The sequence below is a fragment of the Scatophagus argus genome, chromosome 9 (assembly GCF_020382885.2).
Source record: "Scatophagus argus isolate fScaArg1 chromosome 9, fScaArg1.pri, whole genome shotgun sequence".
In the NCBI taxonomy this organism is placed as follows: domain Eukaryota; kingdom Metazoa; phylum Chordata; class Actinopteri; family Scatophagidae; genus Scatophagus; species Scatophagus argus.
Genome location: NC_058501.1, coordinates 16,709,691 through 16,730,557, shown reverse-complemented (window position 1 = coordinate 16,730,557; position 20,867 = coordinate 16,709,691). Strand labels below are relative to the sequence as shown.

General features: G+C 40.4%; 2 protein-coding genes across 6 annotated transcripts; one reads left to right on the top strand and one right to left on the bottom strand.

Annotated features, from left to right (window-relative positions):
* The first annotated feature begins 1,584 nt into the window (after positions 1-1,584).
* epn1a (epsin 1a) lies at positions 1,585-14,783 on the top strand. Of its 3 annotated transcripts, none has more exons than XM_046400117.1 (13): positions 1,585-1,710; positions 5,055-5,215; positions 5,463-5,564; positions 5,965-6,123; positions 7,105-7,233; positions 7,500-7,620; positions 7,698-7,855; positions 8,047-8,118; positions 9,563-9,646; positions 10,481-10,766; positions 11,393-11,557; positions 11,788-12,027; positions 13,002-14,783. In XM_046400117.1, exons 3-13 carry the CDS (start codon positions 5,496-5,498, stop codon positions 13,463-13,465), a joined length of 1,947 nt encoding a protein of 648 aa, XP_046256073.1. In that variant the 5' UTR covers positions 1,585-1,710; positions 5,055-5,215; positions 5,463-5,495; the 3' UTR covers positions 13,466-14,783. The 3 variants fall into 3 exon arrangements, with proteins under 3 accessions (XP_046256073.1, XP_046256075.1, XP_046256074.1); XM_046400118.1 differs by lacking the exon at positions 1,585-1,710 and adding an exon at positions 1,724-2,661; XM_046400119.1 differs by lacking the exon at positions 8,047-8,118 and having other exon boundaries at positions 1,586-1,710.
* foxj2 (forkhead box J2) lies at positions 14,519-20,836 on the bottom strand. Of its 3 annotated transcripts, none has more exons than XM_046400120.1 (10): positions 20,556-20,836; positions 19,877-20,231; positions 19,661-19,735; positions 19,446-19,538; positions 18,060-18,230; positions 17,469-17,970; positions 17,217-17,363; positions 17,025-17,126; positions 15,699-16,007; positions 14,519-15,549 (listed from the first exon to the last, which is right to left on the bottom strand). In XM_046400120.1, exons 2-10 carry the CDS (start codon positions 20,201-20,203, stop codon positions 15,431-15,433), a joined length of 1,845 nt encoding a protein of 614 aa, XP_046256076.1. In that variant the 5' UTR covers positions 20,204-20,231; positions 20,556-20,836; the 3' UTR covers positions 14,519-15,430. The 3 variants fall into 3 exon arrangements, with proteins under 3 accessions (XP_046256076.1, XP_046256077.1, XP_046256078.1); XM_046400121.1 differs by having other exon boundaries at positions 17,025-17,123; XM_046400122.1 differs by having other exon boundaries at positions 18,060-18,179.
* Positions 20,837-20,867: the final 31 nt, after the last annotated feature.

Here is a 20,867-nt window from a genome sequence, read left to right as displayed (position 1 = left end):
TGGTAGGTGTAGTTTGAACATGATAACGTAAAACTGCATTTACAGAAGGAGAGCATCATGCCTTGTTTTAAGAGGGGGATATTCGTTCTTTAGTTAATTTTGACATCATTCTATTTTGCTAATACTTGCAGTATATTTTGTAATCTTGAGGCAAACCACTGAATGTCTCATAGGGCCTACATCTACAACCTGATGATTTCAATTATTAAATAAAAGCCATTTTCTTTTACGTAGAGATTTAGAAGTTTGAATTTTAGATTGACACTGTAAATCATTGATCTTGTGTTCTTGTGGCATCACACATCTGTGACGTAATTTATCAGGTTTCTTTCATAATTTGAATTTCTTTTACAGCTGGCATTTTTCAGGTTAGCTGTGTCACTTGTTTTCACACTCATGAGTCAAGTTGACTCAAACCACTCTATTCTGACAGTGTTCAGCCATAAAGAAAATATATGAAGTTTCCCTGTGACATAACATATGCTTGTTTCAAGTGCCTTTCTTTGTTTGTTGTCATGAGATTTGTTTCCAAATTAGTGCAACAGTGCTTTGCAGTTATATTCTGCTTGAGTCATGCTGCCATGTTTCCTTCAGTCCCCTGCTCCCTGGAGAGAAGGCACAGATAAAAGGATAAAGAGACACGGGATAAAAGGGGAGATTGTAACACACATGCATGCCAGCTGTTACTGCATTGTTCTGATCTATGGCTTAACATGTATTATTTATGGTTCCACTGACAAGGCAACCCAGAGGGAACCTGGTCATTCAGAGTTGGTTCAACAATGCCTCTCTGTGGACAGTGCGTGCTATTGCATTACATGACATGACCTCAGGAGTTTTGGGAGTGATTTTAGAGTCCGGATTGATTTTACTTTAATGAAGGTGCCATAAGGGTAAACTTATAGTCCCAGAATAATTTAATTTTTCAAAGTGTGTATAAGTTTTAAAGTATTATGCGCTAAATGTACCTTAATTACCAAAAGTAGTAGTATTCAAACGTGTACCTTGAACAGTTCTTAAAACTAACTCATGAAAAACTGAAAAATTATTAGTAGACATTATTTCTCGTAAAGGGTCACAAACCAAATAGGTTCAGAAGCTCTAGCTTGATCTTTGACAATTTGTTGAATTTTATCAAATGTTTTGATGTAAAATCGCAAAGAAGAGTTGAATATAAAAGAGCATGAAATGTAAATCATATAAAAAATACTCAGGTAAAGTACAAATATTTCACAATTGTACTTAAGTAGGCGTACAGTTAGTCAATTTCCATCTTTGCGGCTTTCCGCGTTGGTGTAGCCGTATGCCGACCTAAATGATATCATTTTACCTCTGACATGTGGAAGAAGTATCGAAAACGTTTAAAAGAAAAAAAACACACAAGCGCACGCAAGAGGATGTGATTTCTTCCTCCTAGAGAGTTGATTTTATTTTATTTCCCTATTTTATAAATAGGAGCATTAGGTCAAACAGCCATTCAAAAGTATCGCCCCCTTCCCCATCTAGAACGCTTTAAACATTAATGAAACGCCGTTTTGTATATGTTTTCATGTGGGACTTTAATTTTGTCAGATACAAAATAGATTAATTATTCATGAGCCCTCTACAACCATCCCAGGAAAACAAAGCTACAGGGGGTGCGGTCTTTCCTGTAGTCGGGAACGGAAGCGGAAATTCGGCCATCTCCTCGTACATTCAAGCTACAACAGGGTCAGTAATACACACTTGATTTACTCATTTATTATGATGTCTTGTCATTGTTTTTGACATTTATGCTTGTTAATTAAATGTATTTTTTCAGCATTGTCCTGAAGCAGGACATGTCCTTGTTGAAGCTTGTACAGTCTAGTGGTCCAGTTGCCATTTGCGAACTAACTAGCAGTAGCTAGATAGCTAAGTGCTACCTTGCTAGCTGGCTAATCTTTCCTAGCAACAGCAATAGCAACAGAGCAGCAAGTTAATTCTTTTATCAGTCAAACTGACAGGAAGCGTTAACGCTAGTTGTATTCTGATTTGATCCAGTGTTGTCACGAGAACATAGCTGTTCGTTTGACTTGAGTAACTCTGTCAGTTCATTCCTAGCTACACCCTACTGTAACCCTGTTTATACTTTGCCCATACTTTACCTAAACCCTGGTGGCAAAGTGCAAGCTAACTGTTTCGATTAGCTTAGGTGAGAGTTGGTGGGTTACTGGATAATTGGCTAATAGAAGCTAACAGCTCCAGATGATAGCTAACGTCAGTTGGTTAATTGGCTGAAGCAATGGCTCGTAAACTGAAACGTTAACGCTGTATACTCTGTGACACAGATATGCTCGTTTTACGATGCTCTTATTAACACCGTTGCATAATGCCAGGGTACTAATTAACAGTTGCTGGTTAGCTAGCATAGCGTCAGTTGACTGTTTTGTTGCTACCTTACGTCAGATAGCTAACTTGGTATCTGTGACAGGGAAAGCTGTAGTTTTCTAGATGTGTAACGACTGTTAACATTATCTGTGTGCAGGCTAACTGGGCGGGGGTAACTTCGTTTAGCTGTGCAACCTCGATTGCATATAAGTGAAAGGAAGAATAACTTAACGTTATCTTGGATTTAATGACAACTCTGTGTCTTGTTGGTAATCTATGCCAAGCTTCTTTATCGAGAACACATGTCATAGGGTAGGTGTAATGGTGATTTGCTGATAACGGTATCTTGCCAAGAACAGTTCACTAATATTCAACCGTTAGTTTAACCTAGATAGATTTGTTATGATCTAAGTATTGTCTGCCAGCACATATAGATGTTTTAGTGTGTTTGTGTTTCAGGCATTTCAGAGCAGCAGAACTGAAATATAGTCGATGAAACCTCATGTTTTTTCCCCACAAAGTATCAGAGATGGTGGAGATGGTTGAGAAAACTGGAGGGCAAAGACACCAATGGCATGTTATATCTCTTATCAAAGATTAGTTGTTGTACCTGAACTTTGGTACAGAACTTCAAGAGTCTCTGAACTGGCTTTTGCAATGGTTTCCTAATGTTTAGTTATGCAACATTGTGTCATATTGGTTTGACCTACAAATGCCACCATATATATTTATCTAAAAGGTGCATAACACTCAAAAAGTATTGAGTTTGTAGGGTAGTACATTTGTGCTATTACTCCTTTGCCAAGTAGATTTAAAACCAGAATAGTCACATACAAATGCATATATTTACTAAATGTGTTATTCTTGTTCATCAATCAATTAATTTAATTCAGATTTTTTTACAGGCGTAGAATAAGTCAGAGTTTAAGACTGTAAGGAACTGGTGTAAATTGCATTTTTTTACATAGATAAAAAAAACTAATATACCCATGAAAGTTTTAAAAGAATTTTAAATAATGCCGCATTTTCTAGCCTATCAGAGCACATGTTGTAGAGATCAGTCTGTGAACATCCCTTGCACTGTTGAGGGACCAGCACTGTCTGTTACTTGCTCACCAGTGTGCATGTGTCTGGTTGGAGGGAATGTTAATGCAGTGAGTGGGCTGAATTTATCAAAATGTATCGTCTTCTTTAGCAAAGAGATTGTGCCCTTGCTTCCTTCATTTTTGAGAGATGGAATGTCAGGGAGTGGCCAAGCGTTGCATTTGAAGATCAGCTTAAATGCCCACTGCTGAACTTCCTCAAACTTCTCTTCTTTACCTTTAGTGCATTCAGATTTGAGCAGTAAAGAAAATGTAGACAGTGAAAGGATGCATCTGGTCAGCAGCAGTGGTTCAGCTTGCTGTGTAAGCAATCAAATACAAACAATGCTCACTTGGTACTGAGGGATGCAATACTGTGATACAAAAATCATTCTCCACATGCCATTACACCACCACCACCAGGATCAGTTCATGATGTCAAATCCAGACATTGCTACCAGTGAGGCATAATAGAGCCATCATTTATTCCCCCAGACAATGGGTTTTGTTTTTTTGGCCTATTTTCAGTGATTCAGTTGATGCTCATAACACCCACTTTACACTCTTTCTGACAGGAAGGAGTAAAACTTTGCTTTGTTTTTCACTCCTTTGTGCCAGTTACTTGGAAAGTATGTTCTGCTATGCTCCTGTGTATATTGTTTCTTTAAGTTCTTATTTACGTACTTTTTGCCCACCTGATAGCTTAAAAAGTCTTGCCGTACGCTTAGGCCTCCTCTGTCTCTCATTATTACCCGCACTGTTGATAATAGTGTTTTTAGTAAGGAACTGTATATAACTCAGTTTACTGCATGTTACAGCCTGGTAATATCAGTATAAGATATTGTCTTTATTGTATTGTAATAGTCTAATGATGACAAATATTAGTACCAGAAATTAACTAAGTGGATGCATGTTATTTTGTGAGAGTCAGCAAAATTGGTAATTCAGTTTCTGTTAAGAAATACAATGTTTATTTAATACTATTGTCGCATAGCTTTGCCACCCATACAGGCATATGGGGTTAATTGAATGATTTTGAAATATGAAAGTAAATATTAACTGGCTCATGAATGAATCATAAGCTTGAAATGCTAAAATGTGTACTTGAACCCGTGAACCATGTGTTTTATTCCTGAAATACTCAACTCATTCCAGCTCTGCTCATGTGAATGCAGCTGCTACAGTTTAGGTTTGTCAAATGAGGTTACTTTCTTAAATTGGGATTAGCATTTTTTTTCCCTTCCTGCTCTCATTGGTAAGGAATAGTCAACCATAGCATTCATTCTACCTGCTTGTTCTCAAGAAAATAAAAATGGGTATTATTTTCTGCTTTTCCTGAATTAAATGACATTATTCTCTGAATTGGTAGTAATCTCAGGAACCTTGACTTTGATAAGTAGTGAAAAGCATATAATTAATATGTTGCATCTCTGACTATCAGCCGTGTGTGGATCAGCAACATATCTTGTGATTTTGTTGCTGAATATCGCCTTTGTCCTTATTTTATGATGGTTACTCTGGAAATAAAACCTTGGATAAAGTTGTAACCTGTTCTTGTTTGTAATGTAGCAGTGCATATGGGTTCTTTTTAAGATAAACATCAGTCTCAATCTTGTTCCATAGTTTTCATCTTCCTGTGCCTGTGGTTTTGGGACCCAATGTTGCCACAGGAAGAAACCGACAAATTGAGACATAGCACTCTGTGAATGAGTGGCTCACACGCCAGAAAAACGAAAAGATACCAAGAGGAGAGACCCCTATTCTGCATCATTCTTGTGTAACAGGTGTGCATGACACTGTCTGTCCTCCTCTGTTGACACTAGCAGTCACATGATTGAAGTTTGATTTATGGTATGGACTTCATTTTTCATACTTATTATTCTTCTGAAGGTCTCCTACTCTTCAGTCCAGGCTCTTATATTTGCGTAGAGCTCATCTGATTTTTTTTTTTTAAACAACATTCTTTGCCCTGTTGTTGTTCAGTTTGTATTAATTATATTTTATAACCCTTCTTCTCCATCTGTTGTTCAGATTGCAGCAAAACTTGACGGTCAGACCGTTGCCATGTCGACCTCATCGCTACGGCGACAAGTAAAAAACATTGTCCACAACTATTCAGAGGCTGAAATCAAGGTTGTGTGTCCCTCAGCTTATCTCTTTTTTCTTCTTCCCCTTCTCTCTCTTTTTTTTTTCTTTTTGTTTTACCCCCACCTTCTCCCATAGGCCCATAGTTTCTGTGTAACCTATGTATCTCTGCAGCACAGATGATGTTTAGTAGCTGCTAATGATTTTCTTTTTTTTTTTTTAAGCAACCCTCACCCTTTCCCCTGGTAAACACAATATGAGCTAATGTATCCATATTACCAACATTTGGTATTGCTACAGCTTGTGACCCGATTGAGTTTGCGTTGCTACTCAGAACACTATGGATTGTTAATTTGTCGCAAAACATTAGCCCGCAATTATTCTTTTTATCGTGGACAGTCTGGATGGAGTATAATTTAAGATTGTCCCCTGCTGTGTTTTTGTCCAGGTTAGAGAGGCGACTTCCAATGACCCATGGGGCCCCAGCAGCTCTCTGATGTCAGAGATCGCAGATCTGACCTACAATGTTGTGGCCTTCTCAGAAATCATGAGCATGGTGTGGAAACGCCTCAATGACCATGGCAAGAATTGGAGACATGTGTACAAGGTGTGAATGTGTGTGTTGGGGATAATTTTTATAAAAGTATATCACAATGGATGTTCTTAAGGTACAGTGTACTAATATCACACTGTGTTCTCTATATACAGTTTTCATACACTGGTGCAGATATTTCAGTATTTTGTTTGCAGTCTTATGCAATATAATAATATTGTCCAAAATCACTCCCTGTTCATTTGATAATGCACTAAAATTATTTTGGATTTCATAATATGTCACATGTTTATGTGTGTGAAAGCAGTTTCCATGGTGTGTACTTTAATTTCTGCCTAACACCCCACAATGAAGTGCATCCCATTTTGCAGATGCAAAATTACAGCAGCGACATAGAAAGATTCACAAATGTCTGATACCTCAGTTTAATGCTCACTCCAGAATAGTCTAGGGGGAGTGACTAGTGAGGGTTTAAGACAAAGCCCAAGTTGACAGATTAATCACAGTACTGACGTTTTATGGTATCAGCAAATTTAAGTTTTAATATTGGCAAAACTGAAGCTTCGTGACAATATAATACTGATTGCTGGCAGCAAATTTGCTCAAAGTGAGTGATTGTTTGTTCATGTTGGAATCCTGTATGACAGAGCTCCTTTGTGGGGAGAATGCAGACAAGCACTGTTTCCTGTAGTATACTATCCGGCTTTTCAAATGGAATTACTGACTTCAGATGCTTGGCTTAACAGTTACCCAGTTTCTATTAATGTCTGGCATTTATGGTGGCAGGGGTCATATCTGTTGACCTCCAGACTAAACATTGCTGGTAATACCAAATTTATGAATTCTTGTAAGTGATTCCCACTGTTAGGCTACATAGGGGTTGGGCTTGTGTGTGTGTTTGCCTTTAAATCAATGTGGAATCTAGCATAGGGATTAGTTGCTTGTAAGCTGCTTAATATTTACATTTTACTAACTCACTATCCAGACCCTCTATATTTGGTCGTTGGTTGTGATTTGTATTTTTTTTTTTCCCAGGCTATGACTCTTATGGAGTACCTCATCAAGACAGGATCAGAACGTGTTGCCCAACAATGCAGAGAGAACATATACGCAGTCCAGACTCTAAAAGATTTTCAGTACATAGACAGAGACGGCAAAGACCAGGTACACAAACACACCCACGTCCATAAATCTGTGTTAAAGTAAGTGACGTCAACCCTTCTGGAATGCAGGCAGATTAAACTGTGAGAAGCTAACAAGCTGTTACAAGAACAATACAGTATTATTGTTATTATTATTGTTTTAAGTGCAGCTAGTAAGCATAATTAAACTTTTAGTAATTAAACATATGTGTTTATGTAATATTTAACTTTTCGAAAGTGTACACTCATTTCAACATGAATTGTGTGCTTATACCTGGATTTTTCCAGGGGGTGAATGTGCGGGAGAAAGCCAAACAGCTAGTGACACTGCTGAAGGACGAAGAGAGACTAAGAGAGGAGAGGATCCATGCCCTCAAAACCAAAGAGAAAATGGCACAGACCTCCAGTGGTGAGAGGGGTATTTTACATGGTGTTTAAAAAGATAGTTGTTACATCCATGCTTATGCTTATTTGTTTCTGCTCCAGCCTCCTCAGCTCCTTCAGCACCCAGCCTGGGGGGCAGCCTGTCAGTGGGCTCCCACTCTGGAGGGGCAGACCCTGAACAGGCCTGGCCCCAGAGCTCTGGAGAGGAGGATCTGCAGCTCCAGCTGGCTTTGGCCATGAGTAAAGAAGAGGCAGAGCAGGTAAACATAAAGCAGCCTGTTCAAGGCAACTGCTTTGTAAATTAACAATTAAAGCACAGCTATAACTAACTGTAGCAAAGTTTGCAGTTTGAATCCATTGCAGGGCATGTGTGCATTGAGGGATATTACTGATATTATTCACTACATACACCTAGCTTTGCTCTCACCATGTAATGCCTGACCTCCCCCAGAATAACTCGGACCCTCTGGAGGACGCAGAGATCCGCTATGCAATGACACTCAGCAAAGAGATACATCAAAAGGTCAGGGGCAGAGAGTTTGCCCAGAAGACTGGCGAACCAGTCACCAACTATCTGTCTTTCTGTCAATTGGAACTTCTCAAACACACATAAAGCATTGATCAGTCAAGAAAACTAATTTGTGCTTGTATTTGAAATGTGTGATTTTCCTCAAGAAACAAATTTGCATCAGATTGCTGTAATACAGTTGAGATAATTTAGTTTGTGTTAGAGTGTCTTGTCATATTACAAGTGGTGTAATACTACTCTGTAAGCAGATCGTTATTAAAAGCAAAGAAGACACTTCAAATTCTTGTCAAGAGGTGTTAAGCCTGTGTACCCAAATGATTGATTAACTCTAATTATTGCATGGCATTAGCATTTCATCATAATTGGCTAAATTAAACACCTAGTTGTTTATAAGCTCTGATTATTCTTTCCTCCCTGTTACCCTCTCTGATAGCATGCATTCAGGTGCAGTTTTGATTTGAAATGCTCTCTTTTCCTTGTCTTTTACACATCTGCTGTTGCTGTAACTTACTTGTTTTGTGTTCAGCGTGCAAAACTGTGTTTTCCTATTGAATGCAAGAGGTTAAAGTTCCATACATACTGTATTAATTGACTTGTTTAATCTAGAAACTAGTTCATTCATGGCTTTGCTATTGTTACTTAGTGGCATCTTGAGAATAACTCAGTTGTGCAGCAGAGACAGCCTGTCCTTGTGGATTTGTCAATGTTCTGCTGTTTGATTGTCAGTCCTCCTTATAATGAGGTACGATTTAAGGTAAGGCATTGAGTAGACACGACTCAGGGTGGTCTATAACTTTATCAGGGGGATCAAAACATGTTTTAATTGATTGGTATTGGTAATGTAAAACCAAGCCCATAAGCGCTATAGAAAATGGATGAATGTATGGATGAACAGATAAAAAACAGCCGGGGCGTTAGTGTTGGGGATGCACAACATTTATTGTGTAAATTATCAGCCAGCTAATGGGATGTTTTATATTATTTTTACTTTATTATTTAATTTCGGCTGAGAAGAATACATAATGTGCTTGACACTAGGTCTGTGGAGTATTCACAGTGACAGCATGTGTCAGGAACCAAACTAACCACAGCTGCATTTGCATTTAACCCCTCAAATCTGAAGTGCTGCTGTCGGTTTAAAGTGCAGTTAAACATCATTGTTCTGTTGATGGGATTGATGGCTATTCAGATCGATGACCCTGATCGTGTTTTGCTGTGAGATTTGTCAAAATCGCACACTCACACTTGGAAATAATGCAGTGATGGGTTAATTTTCAGTTGACTGGAGATTTAAGGTAGGGTTTTTCCATTTCCAATGGTTTTGATTTTAATTGTGGAATTGTAAACTGATAACTGATGAACTAATAATAACCTGTGATGTGCTTTTCCAGGGTTGTGTGTTTTGAGTTGCTGACATCACATTTTATGTGATTTGCAGGAAGAGCGACTGCGCAGAGGTGATGACCTGAGACTGCAGATGGCCATCGAGGAGAGCAAAAGGGAGAAGCTGAAGCCTGAGGAGGTGTGTGACTCTCCTCCTGCGGTGACTGTCACTGCCTCCCTCTGTCAGCTCTCTCAGTTCGATGTACATCTGGCCTCAAGTATTTTGTTGATGGTTATTTTAGTTGTATTAGTCTGTGCCATGAAATCAGTCTCACATTTGAAAGTAAATCCTTAAGAAGCGCGTGCTCCATGCAAATCACTGATGAGGCAAATGTGAAAGAGATCAAATTCACTTGGATTTTGTAATAATTATTTTACATTATTACTCTTCCATATGTAAAACCTGTCCCACCATACAAATCTTGTCCAAATTGGCCTTACTTGGTATATTTTGTGTTTAAAGCCAGTATGCTTGGATTCATACTTGTTTTTCAGGCCAGAGAACTTAAATATCTGTTTTCTATTTCAAACTTAAAATTTCATTTCAGATATGTTGATCTTAAATAGAAATAGAAGATAATTGCATGCTTACATTCATTTTATTGCAGCAGTAATTGGCATTTAATACTGTCAGATTTTTTTTGTGGTAGTAACTGGAATGAGTAATCTGCTAGATGAATTCTGCTTGATCTGCACCCTGAAATATTTCATTCACAATATTATTAATCAAGGATAAATAATTAATTTTTTAAATAGTTTTTTATTGTTAAAAATGTGGTATTTATACTAGAAATATTGTGGCAGTTTTCTTCACATTGCACATACAAGAACAAAGAATTTATTGTCAGTTCATGTTCAGTTTTTTATCAGAACACCATGATCTAACCTCAGCATGGTGGGGTGAATTTGTCCTTGGATTTCTTCATGAATATGTCTGCAGGGATATTTGTCTATAATATAATCTCTTGTACAGGGTTCTCTGATGGAACTGAGTGCTGTAGACCCTTGGGGAGCCCCTGCCGCGTCCTCCACCACTGCAGGTTCTGCCGGACCATCGCCTCCACCCACAGTTCCTGCCCCTGCAGCCTCAGGTCCATGGGGAGCAGCTCCCACAGACCCATGGGGGGTAGCATCACCCACGTCTCCGACAAGCTCTGACCCCTGGGGTGGGGGCGCCCCGCCTACTATAGCCCCTCCTCCAGACCCCTGGGGAGAGACGTCCAACAGAGTTAACAATGTTGACCCTTGGGGAAGCTCAGGTAAGCAGCTACAAAACTGGTCACGTATTGACTCTCAGTCAGATTAGTGGGAATGGACTCATCGCCGAGTATCAAAAGAGAACTGTGTCTTGTGCTGTGGATGAAAGAGGATGTGAATACCAATTGACCTTAACTCCTCTTCACACCACTGTTCCATTTCCTGTCTCATAACAGCCCTGTTACATTTTCTGTCATGTCACCATGCTGTCATATCTTGTCGTCCACTCATATGCTTTCAGTTTGTAATGAGGAAAGCAGGCATGCTAAAGCCATTCTCCCTCTGTGTCTAAACCAGGGATTTTTATCCTCTTGTTTCTACTCAGGACTGACTGTGGCTGTGTCTCAACAAGAGCTGTCTCATCTCATACCCCCTTGTGCCTCTTTTATTTATGAGGTAGCTTCTTATTAGCTCTCGTTTACCTCTGCTGAGCTAATGACAGTAATGTGGTGGACAGCCAGAGAAAATCTGCTTTCACCTGTCAGGTTACTGGGACTGCAGAGGTCAAGGAGAGAAACACTACTGTTGGAACCCAGCCCAGCTTCCTGTTCCCTCCTTATTGTGGACTGTACCTGTATGGTGTTGTGTTAACCCTCCCCTCCGCTGCGTCTCCTCCCCTCCCCTGTAGCTGTGACCCCCCCCAGTGCTGACCCCTGGGGCCCCTCAGTGCCACCTAGCACTTCCTCCTCGGGGGGGCCAGTAGACCCCTGGGCAAGGGACGGGCCTGTCCCTGCCTCTGACCCTATCACCTCTGACATCTGGAGTGGCACCGCCAAACAAACTAACGGCACAGGTACATTCACACTTAAAGCTACATGGACTCACAAACACTGAGGTACAAGTACTTTCGAAAGGGGTTTTCATAGATTACAGTTTACAATTGCATGCACAGTTGTCTTGTCTTACATTTCATCCTCCTCTACTTTGTGTGATAATGTAGTTCTTATTTGTTGTTTATTATAAGGAAAAGCATTGTTTTAATAGTCTGTGTCTGATTTGCTGTTTCTGTTCCTTCCACCTTAGGAGACCCAGAGCGACGAGGGTCCCCGGCAATGGGCGGCGACAGCACAGGCTCACCGGTGCCCTTTGACCTGTCATCTCTCGGTTCTTCACTTCCTGTTCGTAAGACTCCCGAGTCCTTCCTCGGCCCCAACGCAGCGCTGGTGGATCTCGATTCCCTGGTGTCATCTAAACCCAAACCCAAACAGCCACCACCTCCTTCCATCTCTTCCTCATCGCACAACCCCTTTCTCCAGAACACAGGTTGGTCACAGCTATTGTTACCCGTGTTTACTGCACTTTTTAAAGTTAGTATTACTTTGTGTAGATAGAAAGACGGGCTTACTGTATTTCTTGAAACTCTTTTGCATTTTTTAGGTAGACCCATGTAGGACTCTTATTGTCTTAAGTTTAAGATCCCATCATCAGCAGTGTTCATATTCACAATAAACTGCAGCTGGCAGAAGACAAGTTGATTAAAACACGTCCTGGAATGATAAAATTAAAGGAACCACAATGTTTTACCATTAACTTAGTATGGAAACAATCTGCCTGGTATGAACTCAGTTCTTTTGAACATCCCAGATCAAAAGCTGACAATTAACCACCCAGCAATCATTTTGAGGGCTCTGTCATGACCTGGAGGCACACCACACTCTTGTTATTTGGAGTTTCACTACTTTCTGGGGCCATGTCAAAGCATACATCCATCCATTATACACAACTGCTTAGAGAAATAGCTGCCAGAAAAATAAAACTGAACCGAAAACATGAACTTACTGCCTCAGGGGAAAAAAAAAAAAAAGAATACGTACAAGTTTACCACATGATAAGAGTTTCTGCTAGGCCTCCATCAGGCTGTTTTATAGTTGATTTATCTTCTGAGATTAATCTTCTGGTCTATGAAATGTTGAAATTTTGAGTGAATCTCACTGATGTACTCAGCTTACAGTCACATCAGACAGAAAAGTAGCAATGATTCACACCATTTGATTTTTCTGCAAGAAGAAAATGACCAAAACGATGTAGTTGCTGATGCTTCTGGTTGATTGACTAAGTACCTAACCGATTTATTGTTTCAGCTATTATTTTATGTTGCTGTCGTGTTCTTTCCAGATCTGAAACCTGTTATTAGTGGAATGATTCAAATCTGTGTTAAATATATTGTATGAGTGTGCATTAAGTGACTCTTATTGTGTTAAGTTTTTTCTGTATTGTCTATCACCGCTGACCCTCAGGCTCATCTCCTGCTCCTGGCATGGCAGTTACTCCAGGCAGCACGATTTCCAGTAGGGGAGTTTCTCCAACACCTGCTTCCTCTAACCCTTTTGGCGTGGCTCCATCCATGACCTCCATCTCACCTCAGCCCTCATCACTTGGCCTGAGTGGCCTCCGCTCCAGTCCAGTGCCTCCCAATCCCATGCTGGGCATGGTACAACCAGGAATGGGCATGGGGCCAATGAGTGTGGGTATGGGGGCTCCGGGAATGGGCTTGGGCATGATGCAGGCCAGCCCCATGGGCATGCCCTACAGTGGGCTCTCACCTATGGCTCCCACAGGCCCTGCCCTGTTGGGACCTGGAGGTGCACCTCCTCAGCTGATTTTGGGTGGGCCCACTGGAACAGGAGGAGTGATGGGAGCAGGAGGATCAGTGGGAGGCGGAGGAACGACTGGAGCGAGCACCAACCCTTTTCTTCTTTGAGGAAGTGTCACCACTGCTTTGCTCACCTGTTTGAACCTCCTCTGTCGTACCTGCTGCCCCCTTCATCCACCCCCCCCCCAAACACAATTTGTGTCCAAAAAGAAAAATGTGTACATCTCTATATTTCAAGAAAAAAATCAAAAAAACAAAAAATCAATAATTATGTTTATTTTTTTTCCTTCGAAAGTGTTATTTCATTTCACAATAATTTTTCACATTTAGTTCCTTTCATTTCAGTATGGGTTGTTTGTGGGTGGGAAATAGAGATTTATTTATTTTGTCTTAATCTGTTCTGTATTGTTCTTCATGTTGTGTTTATTTTTTTCAGTCCTGTCTTGAGATGAAGGTAAGCCTGTGAGAACGGGAGGCATTTTCAGTCATGTCATTCTATTCTAATATTACTGCACTGAGAGAGAGAGAGAGAGCGAGAGAGAGAGGGAGGGAGGGAGAGAAATGGAGGGAGAAGAGACATAGCCACTAACAAACATAACAGAGAAACTGTTGTATCTGCCTCTTCCTCTTTTCTCCCTCTAGAATGAAGAGAAACACTGAAACACTGAAATGAAACCAGTGCATGAAGGACGATTTTTTTTTTTCATTTTATTTTTTTAAATGAACTCCAGACTGAGATACGGACTGAAAATCCTGCATTAACATTTCAGGCACAATGTGGTCGACTATTTCACTTTTAATTTAATTTAATGTTAAATGTAATTTATTTTTTCCAATTTTTGGGAACAAATAAACAAGGAAAATCACACGATGATGCCATTTAAATCAAATGCTTTTTTTTTTCTTCCTGATTTATTGCAGAAAGTGAAAGAGCGCTCTGACATCTGTGGTCTGCTGGGGGGAAAAAATGATGAGATGTGTTTTGAATGCGTGTGCGTGCGTGTTTGGCTGCAGCAATGTGTGAATGAGAATCTAAATGCTCATTTGTGAGTATGCAATAGTGCAAATGCCTGTATCCATGTACATGTCAGTATCTGTCTGCATTTTCCCTGTGTCCGATCTTATTTGAGTGACTCAGAAAGAAAGAATTGACAGCCATTATTTTATTTTATTTTTTAATTGTCACTTGTACTAATACTATGTAATGGGGTTTCAAATGAGGTATCATAAGGGTCACACATTTCTCTGCCAATCTTATTTCATATATTTTTTTTTTTTTTTAAATCAATCAGTGTCCTTTTTTCCAATCATACATTTCATATGGGATCCTTGGTTTACAGGTGTCCCAGAGCACCACTGTGTTTCAGCCCTCTTTTCTTTGAGGTGGGAGAGATACTGATGCTTCTTTAAAAAAAGAAAAAGAAAAGACAATTATTTCACTGAATGAAAGGAAAAAACAGGGACTTGACAACATGCTCCATGCTGTTCTTTTAATTTAGTTTGATGAATTTATTGTTATTTTATATCAACAAGAAAAATATCTCTTTTATCGGGTAAGGTTGAATTTTGTGTGGTGATGACTGTGAACATTCACATTTGAAAAGAAAAATGGAAAAAAAATCAAAAGGAATTTATGAAATAAAACAAAAACACAGGATGTGTGTTTGGCTTGTTTCATGCTTACTCTGTATTTAATGCTTGTATATAACCCCTCCCCTCCCCTTTTTTCTTTGTTTTTTTAATGCTGCAGAGTACTATAATGTGACAAGAATAAATTTACACTTAATTTTTCTTTGGTGAACATGTTTACAAACCTTGTAAACCAACAGAAAAAAAACACCCTGCCAAAAGATATGCTAAATAAAAAGTTATTACAGCATAAGAACTTGAATAAAGGTGAAAAACATTTTCAGCATTCGTTCATATGTGACAATCTTGATCCCAGACTTGCTCTCAGAGAAGATGCCCAACAGTGAGGCAGCTTCTACATATTGTTCAGTGAGGATTGCCGAAGGAAGCCAGGTTTTTCTGAAAAGTTCTGTTCTGATCCTTCCTCCACACAGACAGTCAGGATCAAACGAGAAGAGAATCCCAGTCAAAGTCATCCTGGATCTCCTCACTGTTGCTGTGGAGACTCTTCAATGGAGGCCGCTGTCGTGGTGTCATAGACTGAGGCTGCATCCCAGCTGAGACTTCAAGAGAAAATGTGAGCTATGTTAGTGTATCTGTGGTGCAGTGATGGCAGGAGGAAATATGCTCTCCTTAAAAGTCTAACTTTGCAAGAAACTCACTTGATAAACATTTAAAAGAAAACCTTTTGAATGAGATGTCAAGGTCTTACCAGGTTGTGTGAGCTGTGGTCTTTGAGGTCCCTGTCCCTGCATGTGCAGAGACCTCCGGGGAGGCTGTGCTCCACTGGCAGGGGAAACTATGGGAGAGTAGGGAAGGGGCGAGGGGTGAGTGAGGCTGGCGAGGGTAGGGGGAACCTGTAATAAATGAGGTGCACCGGGGACCACAGGTGAGTTGTTCCCAGAGGTGATCATGCCTCTCTCGGTGAAGAAGCGGTTCAGAGAGTCACAGAGGGAGGTGAAGAGCGTCGGGTCCAGGGCCCAGTCACAGAGCTCCGCCTGGCGCATGCTCTCCAGAAGGTCTGGTGATAGAAATGAAGGAGGGCCTTCTAGATTTATGCAGCATTTTTATCATTTTGAAAAGTTCTGAATGTCATATTTGTTGTTTCATAATCTGCCACTAGTTATACATGTTGGATAGGAAAATCTTTGTAAACATTCAGTCCATTGGCTGTGAAAGATCTTAAAAGGGGTCATTGCACACGAATGGCAGAAAGATAAATTCCTGTTTTTAAGATTTTACTGATCACTTTTAAAGCACGTCTGGGTCTGGCTCACAGTTACATAATAGAGTTGTTGACACCCTATGAGCCACCAGAGTCGAGATTTAAGACCAAAGGTGACCGGATTATGAGAGCACCTCAGCTTTGGAACGACCTTCCTGATGAGGCTTACAAGGTCAGTGACTTCTTTTAGATCACTTCTGAAAACCCAATTTAATAGACTGGCTTTCATGTGAAGTCTTTTTTATTGTCTTTTTACTGTCTCTTTTAGCTTATTGGTTTTAAATAGCATAATTCCTATATTTATTGTCAATCATTTTTCTATTTGCTGTTCTTTTACCTTTTATCTTAAATCTTTAACCTTGTTCACCAATTGTCTATTTATATTTTGTTTATTGCCTTCAATTTGTATACGATTTGTTGGTTTTGTTTTTCAATGACTTTTAAGCACTTTGGAAACCTGTTTTTTTAAAAGGTGCTATATAAATAAAGTTATTACTATTATATTATCGTTATTTTCATTATAGTGTTATATGGCCATGGGGTAGGTGCTCACAGCTTTATAAATTGCTGTGCCATTCCATTTTTGGATAATATGCAATCACTTTCTTAATTAACTGATCAGTTTTTGTGGATGTAAAGATTTCCACAGAGCTCATGAGGGAGATGGTCAAATTCAAAACCCAACAATTTTCAAAACTTTAAATCTTCACATTTTAGAAGTTGAGACCAGAAAAAGTGATTGAGAATACTTGTCTTATTTGTGATTTTGGGTGAAGTGACCCTTTAAACAAGACTCCAGTGTATAGCACAGACCTGGGTGACCAGAGAGGTCTATGTTGGCCCAGTCCAGACTGCTGGCAATGCGGAAGCTCTCCTTCAGAGAATCAGGGTTACTGAACCAGCCAGGTGGCACTGCTAAAGTGCAAGAGAGGAAGGCAACTTTAGACAGCGTGGATCATTCCTGTGTTAGGCTGCTGTTTTTAACACACGTCATGGGAGACTCACTGTGTTGTGAAATGCGCTCTGCCTCAGGAGGTTGTGCAGACGATGCAGGTGCCGGTACAGGTGTAGGGTGAGGGGACATTGGTGGCAGAACTGGAGTGTGAAGAGGGGTAGTGTCGTTGCTCAGCATAGCCAGAGGAGCACCATCCGCTGGAAAGAGCAAAAACAAGGTCACTCAACCAAGCCGTTAAAGCATAAAAAGTGCATTTTGTAGAGTTAATGGACACAAAATGTACCGACACGCACAATACTTACACTGTGAGCCTCTCCTCTCCCGCATGCTCTTGAAGAGAGACTTGAAAGATGCATACAAGTCTGGCAAATTCAGCTCGTCGAAGGTGAAACGAAGGGGAGGTTCAGCGGAAGAGTTTATTGAGACGGCAGGAGGAGCGGCGACCGACGAAGGGACGACTGATACAGAGGAGTCACTGAGTCCTGACATGGTGCAAACGGACACAGGTGCCGAGTTAGGGGTGCAGGAGAAACTGGAAATGGACGCGGGCCCTGAGTTAGCGAGAAAGGACAAGGCGGCGTCGGAGAAAGAGGGAGCAGCTGGGGGAACTGTAGACATATTAGCAGCAGACAGAGGTGTAGTAGATACAGTGGGGATGGACAAAGTGGGGCCCGGTGGAAGGGGAGGTGGGAAAGAGCTAAGGGAGGTCATGGGGGCAGCTGGTGGGAGCCCGGCTGAGGGGGAGATGGATGAATGAGGGACAGGGAGACTGGACATGGGGCTTGGTATGTAGGGTGCAGGTTGCTGTGAAGATAAAAAAGAAAAAAAAGACACAGTATTTAAAAATGTCCGGCATAGCTGGATGTGATAAAGAGGGGAGAAAGTGACTCTACCTTGCATGGGGGAGGAGAGAGGGAGGCAGACTGGGGCGACTGGATGGCTCCCAGTGAGTCTGTGTGGGAGGTTGGTTGTGGCTGATGAGGAGGAGATTGTCCTCTCTCTGCTTGTGTCCCCTGTAACAACACAGCTTTACTATTTGCAAAGGTGGACGAGGTATTAACATCCTGTGGGACAACAAAAGTAGCATTACTCAAGTTAAAGGCTTGGTTCACCCAGAATACAAAATGAAAAGTGCAAGATAATAATACACATTTTTGTCATAGCCATGTTTTTATATGAATGGGTTTGGATTTCTGCCTCCACCCCAGTACAATAAAAGTGAAAGCTGACTAACGAGATGTGTTAAAACTGCTGACAGCAAGGCCTACAGATACTAGAGAACAACCAGGACATTGTTTCTGGAAAGACATTTTAGTGTTGCATTTTGAGTGCAGTTTCTTTTAACACCGTGAGCACCGCAAGTGAAATTTCATCTGCCGATTTATTGTTGTAGATGTAGAAATGTCGGAGACAGAGGTTCTTTAACTTGGACAAATAAAATCAGAAGCAGTGTCTCGGAGATGTGTTTTCTCTGGAAGTGTCTCTGAAAACGCGCAGTGGTGGAAGGATAAATCAAATCTTTTACTTTAGTAAAACTAGCACTACTACAGTGTCAAAATTCTCCGTCACATGCAAGCATCCTGCATTCAAAATCTCAATTCAGTAAAAATAGAAAAGTAGTGAAAGTACTCATTGTGCAAAAATGCTCATTTCAAAATAATATTTATTATATTGTTGGATTCTAATTATTTAGACATTAATGTCTTTATCGCTTTAATGTTAAGCTGGTAAATGTTAAGCTTGTTTTAATTGCTTTATATACTGCTGTGTAGCTTAATCGACAATACTAGATCCTAATTATTTAGTTGATGTACACATACGTATATCTTTTACAGACTTTTAACATTGTTTTCTTATTGTAAATATTGTAAATCAATTCAGTTCTACATTTATATATTGTATTGCACCTTATGCCAAGACAAATTCCCTAAATGTGCAAACAAACATAAAACTGATTCTGGTTTTGTATTTTTAATCTGAATATGCAAAGTAAAAAGAAACTGATGTTGTCAAATAAATGAAGTGCAGTAAAAAGTACAATATCTGTCTCTGAGCTGTGGTGAATTTGAGGTATGAAGTAACAGAAAATGGAAGTTCTCAAGTAAAGTACAAATACCTCAAAATTGTACTTATGTGAATAAATGTACTACTTAAATATAAAGATAAAATGCCAGAATCCCAGCTTTGTACTTCTTCCTTCCTTTCTTTACACTTATTTGACATTTCGTGACACTTAGAAGGTTAACAAGTGAATGAGTGAGTGATGCTGAACGACATACATCCTGCCCCTCGTCTTCCTCATCTGGATAGGGACGTTTAGGTGCCCTCGCTTGATTCGCCTCCGCAGGTCCATCCATCGTCCAATAGGAACCCTGGAAAAACAGCACAAGTTCCTAGCTTTAGGCTCTTTTAAGCAGCCACTCCATCTCACATGATTCCAACAAGAGCACATTTATTCTTACAACAGCGCATCAACAGCAAAAACATAACTTACTTTGCCGGGGTCATTCTGTGGACGAGGAACTTTCCTGAAGCATTTATTAAGGGACAGATTATGTCGGATGGAGTTCTGTTGAAGACACAATATTTGCATAAAGAAATTGGCACCAAATCACTAAACAAGTTACTTTAAATATGCTTTACGTACAGTAAATTATTATTGTTCGACCACACGGATCAGATGTTCTTGTTGTTATACATTAAAGCTTACCTTCCATCCGCGGCCAGCTCGGCTGTAATAGGGGAAAGTGTTACTGATCCAGGTGTAGATGTCATTCAAACTCAACTTCCGCTCAGGTGCAGCTGCTATTGCCATGGCGATGAGAGTGGCATAGCTGTGGGGGGGTTTCCCTTTGAAGTTAGAAGGGGAAGCGTCCGGCACGAAGGGTAGGAAGTCTCCTCTCTCCCTCCCCCTGTCCTTCTTCTTGTCATTCTCTCCTGCTCCTCCTCTTCTTTCTCTCCCTGAGCGCAGGCTGCTGATTCCCAGCTGAGGCAGCCAGTCAATACTGGTGAGACTGGAGTCCAATTCAGAAGACATTGCCTCTCTTTTTTTCTCTGTCCAGGATCTGAGGGATCAGAAGAGGAAGTTCTCAATGAATATGTCCTATTACTTTTTGTTTACTCTGGACACTGTAGAGGCAAACACAAACCCTGAGAAATGCTATAGTAGATTCCCTTCTGCCTCTAATGAAACACTATGAGCCATTCTGTTCCTGTGCAATCCAGCCAGCGTCAGTTAGAAACCAGTAAGTTCATACACGAAACACTCTGTGCTGCTTTGAAAATGATCCATTCACAAGCAACAAGACACTGCATGAATGTGACACCACTGACTGTGCAAACTCCACCTACATATTCTGTTTTGTGAGAAAGGAGAGTGATTTGCTTACCTCTCTGTAGTCACTCGAGGCCCGAGGCCTTAAAAGTGTTAATATTTTCTGTTGTCATGAGCTGTGCACGACTGCTGACAAACTGGTATCCATTTTCGTCTTCAGGTCTTCGTCCTCAGCATGTTGATCCCCACTTGACTTCCAGTTATACCTGTGCTCTCTGAAAGTTTGTGTAACTTTTGAGAAATATATACAAAAAAAACTTATCGAGGGCTTCCTTTTTCTCTCGCTCTCCCTCCCTCTCTCCTTCCCCTCCCTTTCTGGATTCACTAGAATTACATCATTCACTCCTCCCCACCTGTGATGTCACTC

Coding starts and splice junctions, on each gene's coding strand:
- foxj2 (XM_046400120.1), bottom strand. CDS start 20,203: ATGTCTTCTGAATTGGACTCCAGTCTCACCAGTATTGACTGGCTGCCT. Junction 17,364..17,468: donor GGAGAGGAGAGGCTCACAGT/GTAAGTATTGTG, acceptor TGCTCTTTCCAG/CGGATGGTGCTCCTCTGGCT. Junction 17,127..17,216: donor AGAGCGCATTTCACAACACA/GTGAGTCTCCCA, acceptor CTTGCACTTTAG/CAGTGCCACCTGGCTGGTTC.
- epn1a (XM_046400117.1), top strand. CDS start 5,496: ATGTCGACCTCATCGCTACGGCGACAAGTAAAAAACATTGTCCACAAC. Junction 7,621..7,697: donor AATGGCACAGACCTCCAGTG/GTGAGAGGGGTA, acceptor TTTCTGCTCCAG/CCTCCTCAGCTCCTTCAGCA. Junction 7,856..8,046: donor GTAAAGAAGAGGCAGAGCAG/GTAAACATAAAG, acceptor GACCTCCCCCAG/AATAACTCGGACCCTCTGGA.